General features: G+C 53.2%; 1 protein-coding gene and 1 pseudogene across 1 annotated transcript, besides 1 other annotated feature; both read right to left on the reverse strand.

Moving 5' to 3' along the window:
- Positions 1-6,089: a sequence feature (areas merged during assembly that could not be assigned to a particular haplotype. This can correspond to areas where the two haplotypes were merged or to regions with more than two copies in the genome that were merged during assembly.).
- Positions 1,446-3,704, reverse strand: Tc00.1047053463323.10 (trans-sialidase, putative; the record flags this gene model as incomplete). Its single annotated transcript, XM_799394.1, has 1 exon — positions 1,446-3,704. The coding sequence occupies one exon, from the start codon at positions 3,702-3,704 to the stop codon at positions 1,446-1,448; it is 2,259 nt and encodes a 752-aa protein (XP_804487.1).
- Positions 4,936-6,089, reverse strand: Tc00.1047053463323.20 (annotated as a pseudogene; the record flags this gene model as incomplete).

Genomic DNA, 6,089 nt, shown 5'->3' on the forward strand with positions numbered 1-6,089 from the left:
TCGCAGCCGTACGGACGGTGGTCGCGCCGCCGCCGCACTTTGCGTGTGTGTGTCTGCCGTGGACTGAGAGGATGATGAGACGAAAAAAAGATGCGGTGCGGTCCTCATCCATCTCGGTTAACTGTGACACCAGTCACGCCATCCCGTCAGATTACCTGCAGCAAAGACCGTCACCGTCAGCAGCGGTCGGTGCCTTCTCTCTCCACCGGGCGCCGTCACTCGCCTCCTCCCTCACCAACACAACGGGGGAGCAGCAGCCACGCGCAACTGCCAGCACCGAGTACAAAAGAAGAACCCACCTGCACTGCAATGTGTGTGTCCTGCGCGTGTGGTTGTGTGTGCCCACTGTCACGCAAAAAGGAAAAAAGACAGAAAAAAGAAACAAAGTATCTGAAGAGACGCACAAACACAAATGCACAGCAGAGGCGCATGCCCAAAGAAAGAAGAATGGAAGGGCTGCTCAAACTCAGGATTGCACTGCAGCCCGACCAGCGGCAAACCACAGAAGATTTATTCAAAACAAAAGAAAACCTTCCCTAGCCACCCCTTCTTATATAAACTCCGTCATTAAAAAAAAAAACGTCCTCTGTTACTGTTCCACACAAATTTAAAAATCGCCTGGCTGCCGTGTGGCCACACCAAACTGTCTGCATTTATTTTGCCCGCAAAACAAAATTAAAAAATGGTTGCATGCCTTTCAACCGTCCGACCCTCTGCGTGTCCGCACATCGTTTATATTTCATGCGGTCATCTGCGTGTTGCTGCTCCCCTCAGCCCTTTTATTGGTGCGTGAGTGCGGCCCGCAGGGCACAGTCACTCGTGTGTGTGGGGACTGAGAGAAGCACGCAGACACGACGGGAGTCGCGTCACTCCATCGGGAGAGTGAGCGCAGGAAAAAAAGAAATCATCAGGGGAAGAAAAATACTGACGGCACTGCCAGCGCGAGAAATGCACACAAAAAAGCAATATACCAAAAAAGCGGCAGGGTGTGGCTGTGTGTGTGTGTGGCGCTGCGGGTGTCTGCCCGCCCTGGCCGCAAGGAAACAAAACAGGAGGGGAAGAAATGTGTGCTCCGCCCCACAGGCCCTCGTCGCACGCCCACACGTCACGGCTCCCTCAGCGCGCCGTTCGTCGCGGCCCCTCCTCATGCGTGCAGCAGGCGAGGCGCACGGGGCCGTCGTCATGAGCGTGTCGGTGGGTGTGCGAGTGGAGCAGTTGGGCGGCAAACACACGGCACCCCTCGCAGGAAGAGTGCAGCAGGAAGCAATTAAAAGAGGGAAGAGTAGAAAAAAAACGCCCATGGTGGTTGCCCCGAGACAACAAGCAAAAGAAGAAAAATATAAAAAAAGAATTCTTTCTCCGCGTAGTGAAATTTATTCCTAGCGGTGTGTGTGTTGGTGCAGGAGTTGGGGGTGCAAGTGTTCCACCCTGAGGCCGCACACTCCTCACAGAGCCGCAAACACCCACAGTCCTAGCAAAAGAAGCAGCGACAGCAGTCCGCTCCCAGCAGGCGCATTGGCTCGCACACCCTCAATCCGAGGGATATGCCTCCTTTCCGTTCCACCCTCCACCCGTGATTCCGGGCCTCTCGTCGGAACGGGGACCCTGTCCTTGATTGCACGCATCTCAGTGGAATTCAGCGGGCGATTGTACAGAAAGACGTTCTTCACCGTCACAGGAGAGTGTTGACCGGCGGCCGTCGGACTTGACTCCTGAACGCACGCACCAAAGCAGAATTGCACAAGCTCAAGTGACTTCTCACCTGTTAACAGCACTTCCCCCTCCCCCAGCGACCGACCATCAATGTACGCAGAGGCCTTTTTGTCTTGGAGCATGAGTGCCACCTGGTATTCTTTCTTCGGCTCCCAAGTGCTGCTTTTTGGTGTTATTTTATTATTAAACACTGTCTCCATCTTCTTATCAGCGGTGTACGACAGCCCCATGGTATGATTGGACTCAGTATTCGCCAAAGTCGCAGTCAGTAGAGGAGTTTTCCCACTCGGAACATTTTGGATGATCACCGTCGCCACAAGTGTGAAGTCGTGGCTCAAAAACACATGCCGCAAATTATCATCCCGAGTGTTCACAGACCATAGTGCCCCGGAGTTAGACTCCGTCAGCTGCAACCCCTCTTTGACCTTCACCGCATTCTTCACCGTTGCATTCAGGCAACGGTACTCGTCGTTCCACGTGTCATCACCGACCGCATCGGACAAAACTGCCACCAGACCCGCCGTGGGTATAGAAAAGCTGGAGAAGAAAACGTCATTTTGCGACCAAGTACTGAGGACGGACTCGATTTCCTTCAGCTCCTCCGTCAGGCAGGAGAGTGAAATGACACTGCCTTTATCGTTGCCCCTCCGTTGTAAAAGATGCAACGCACCATCCGAGTACAGCAGGCTGCTGGCAAGCTCCTCCTTTTCAGCATTGTCCATGCCAACCGGTCCAACATGAAACGAGCGGTTGTTGTCCGTGACCCAAACGTAGAGCGCAGTGGCGTTTCCCTCCCCCGAGGCGTACCCTCTCTGGGTGTACAGCATGACCTTCCTTCCCTCAACGGTCACGGTGATGAGGGCCTCCACATGCAGGCTTAAATCCGGATAGACTCCCGGTTGTGAGTTGACCCACACGCCCAAGAGTTTCCCGATGGCCTCCGTCCACGATCTCCCCATGTCACGCGACTCGTACACCCTCTGGCCACTCTTGCAGTCAACAATCATGAGAACTGATCCCTCCCACTCGGTGATGCGGGGGTTAACGCATTTCGCAGAAGAAACACTGTTTGAGAGCGCCCAGGTGCTGCCGTCGTCCTTCGAGTAAATAATCATGGAGTAAACGTCTTCTTCTTCATTCTTCGCCATCAGAGAAAACACAAGCGTGCCATCCTCCATCAAAACACCTGAGCCACCGGAAGCAACAAACCCCGTCAATTTTCTTCCTTGAACAGCTTCGGAGGTCTCGTTCAACGGTGATTGGACTTCACCCCAATTGATCCATCCACTCTGCTCGCTGTCCGTAGGCTTCGTGACATCACCCACAACCAGTTTCAGTTTCAAGCCGCCATGAATCCAACTCTCATTTACATTGGACGAAACAGAGCTTCCCGCAAGAAGAAACACCTTGTTGTCCTTCGTGGTGGTTGTGGGGCGGAGCACAACATCAAAGCGCTCCGTTCCATCCGCTTTACCAAGCACGGTGTGTGCTTGCCATGTACTTTTTTTGACCTCAGCAGCAAGGGTGGACCAATCCCACGCAGCGTCAATGTACCAAGCAACTGCATCAGAAAAGGGCTCAGTTGATTTATTATCTTCATTTTTGGAGCTCAGGTGACCTTCGGCGAAGGCAGCAATTACGCCACCAGCACTGACGAGAGAAGGTGAAGCAAATGAATCCCACCTCTTCTCCGAATTACCTTCACCTCTCGGCAGCAACACCGTCGTCTGCGGCACAAATAGATCAAATCTCTGTGGCAGCCGCGCATTCACTGAATTCTCCCCCGTCGATGCGGCTGCAGCCTCACAGGGGCCGCAGCACATCCACATCACGACGAGGAGGAGGAGCACCGTGGAAGCAAACACACGCCGGGACATGTTGGGCCTCGGCGGCTCACTCTCTCTTCCCTCCCTCCTCCTTCCGCTGGATCCGGTCACGTGGCGACGGTTGTGTGTGCGGGGTGCCTTCACAGCAGCAACACGTGAGAGCATATAAATATGTGTGCGTGGGCGGTGTTTGTGTGTGCTGTTGGTCCTTTCAGAGCCTTACAGTTTCACAGTGGCGAGTAGCGCTTGATTGCTTTCTTTCCTAGCGCGTCCGTGTGCGTGAGACGGAGAAGAACAACAGCGGCAATACATCAGACACGCCAGTGGGGAGCAGAAGAGAGCACCCACGCAGAGAGCGGGACAGAAGACAATCCGTAAGGGACGGCACGGAGAACCATCGCCCACAGAAAAGAGCAGCAACACACTCACGCGAGGTGCGAGGCGAGCACCGACCCTCTCGCAGACACCGCACCCAAAAGGGAAAGTCAGACAGACAGGCGGAGGGAGATGAATGGATGCCGTCAGGAGGCACTCACAATCCACATGGCCCGTGAGCATGCGGCCACTCCACGCAGGAATACAGGAGGAGAGGATGACAAGGGAAAAAGGCAGGAAGCAGCACAAACACACGTAGGGAACAAAAGACAGGCGGGAAAAGCATCGCCAAGACCCTCACCCTGGCCGGCAACTCCACTCCAGCCCTCACACACACACCATCGCAGTGCTGCCAGTCCGTGGGTGAGAAGATTCGGCCTCCACAAAAGGAAGGCACACGCCGCAAGCAGTCACACACCAATGGACAAGAACGGGAAGAGACACACCGCCACCGCCTCCAGTTCAGTCCCACGGCCAACGGGATACAGCCACAGCCCGCTGCCAACACACAGCGCACACGGAGCGAGCAATCTCCCATCCACCCACACGCGGAAGCGGAGTCCTCATCCACCCACGACGCGACGCCTCAGTCCATGCAGTCACACGGAGCACACCATTTCTTCAATAGAACTTACTCGTCGTCCATCCCTTAAAGACGCTTCTGTTAGTGATGGGCCTTAGAGCACAATAGAAGAAAATGGACAATGCAGTAGTACTGCGACACCACCAGCCACAATGCTTTTTTCATACCGGGGCAATTCTCCGATTATGCCTCGTATGCACACACAACTAACATATCATATAAAGATCACCCAATGTTTTTACCAGAAACCAAACAACCCCTTTCCCTCCCTAATTTCTTTGGTCACTGTTATTTTCGATAGCGCTGGCCATTTTGGCATCTGTGTGCGGTGTTGCCGCATGGGGATGGTGCACCCACACCGCATGCACACAAAAAAGTATCACAAAACATATAACTCTCACAATATTTTTTTACCACAAATCAAAACTACCCCTTTCATTCCCCAATTTGTTTTCCTATTCCTGTGGTTATTCCTCACTTCAGAGAGCTTCGTTCCTTCTGGCATCGTCCGACGATATTGCTGCTATGTACTGGTGCACCTCTTCCTCCCAGAACGCCGCAATCTCTCGGTTTTCAGCGCGGCTCACATTATTGGGATTGACAACATCACATCCCTGCAAGACAGTCATCGGCGTGCTGTCTGCGTGCTGCACGTAAATCATCTCCCACGACATGTCTCGGGATAACTCCTCCCAACCACCAAAATATGCCGCCAGGCACTCAGTGAACTGCCGCACAGTGCTGGTTGTCGTGTGATGCCCACCCGCCGTAGTCATCCGCAGTCAAAACAGCGTCATTGGATTTGAATTCACGAAGAAAAGAGACTTCCACCAGCGGAAAGCTTGCAACCGCCGGTATGCACAACAGCCGATGCTTTATATTAGTATTTTTATGGTACTCCATTGCAACCACTCCACATAAGACTCGGTGGGGCGCCCTTCAGAATTTGCCTTCAGCACTGCGTACTGTCCTCCACGACGTGCTGGTGGCCCCAGCTCCTTAACGTCCTCTACTAATGCACCGACAAAATCCCCCAAAACATAAACGCGCGCAAGCCAAACCCTCCCATACGTTCAGACAAAAGAGTATTCTCACCCCCAATACCAGCAACAGGAATATATATATATATCCTTCTCACTCATCACGTTTCCCAAAATAGTGCGGTACTCGACGCTCGAGGCAAACAGATATCGGTGCGTTCAGAAATACCTCAGCACCGACTTCTCCTCTTCCTCGGACAACCCTCACGAGCTTTTGAGACGCATTCTCAGAATACCACAGTTTCACTCCCCCATGTGTGAAGTGCTTTTCACCATCCCGAGAATTGACCCCATTCAAGGCATCCTCAATGGCAGCAGAGTGTGCAATGAACGCCTCCTCATCAAAGATGTAACGTGGAATCGGCCCCACTTTTTCCATGCGTTCTTTGACCATCCTCCAGCATTCCGCTTTTTTCCCCGCAGTCTCGTCACGCCTCATCAATGAACACATCGCCTTCACATCCATCTCGTCGGGGCAATTCATGATGATTCGCTCGGCTCCTTCTTGCTTCTCCCAGTTATCATAGTTGCTTACCTTTGGCGATGACAACA

This window comes from Trypanosoma cruzi, assembly GCF_000209065.1.
Source record: "Trypanosoma cruzi strain CL Brener chromosome Unknown tcruzi_1047053463323, whole genome shotgun sequence".
NCBI lineage: Eukaryota > Euglenozoa > Kinetoplastea > Trypanosomatida > Trypanosomatidae > Trypanosoma > Trypanosoma cruzi.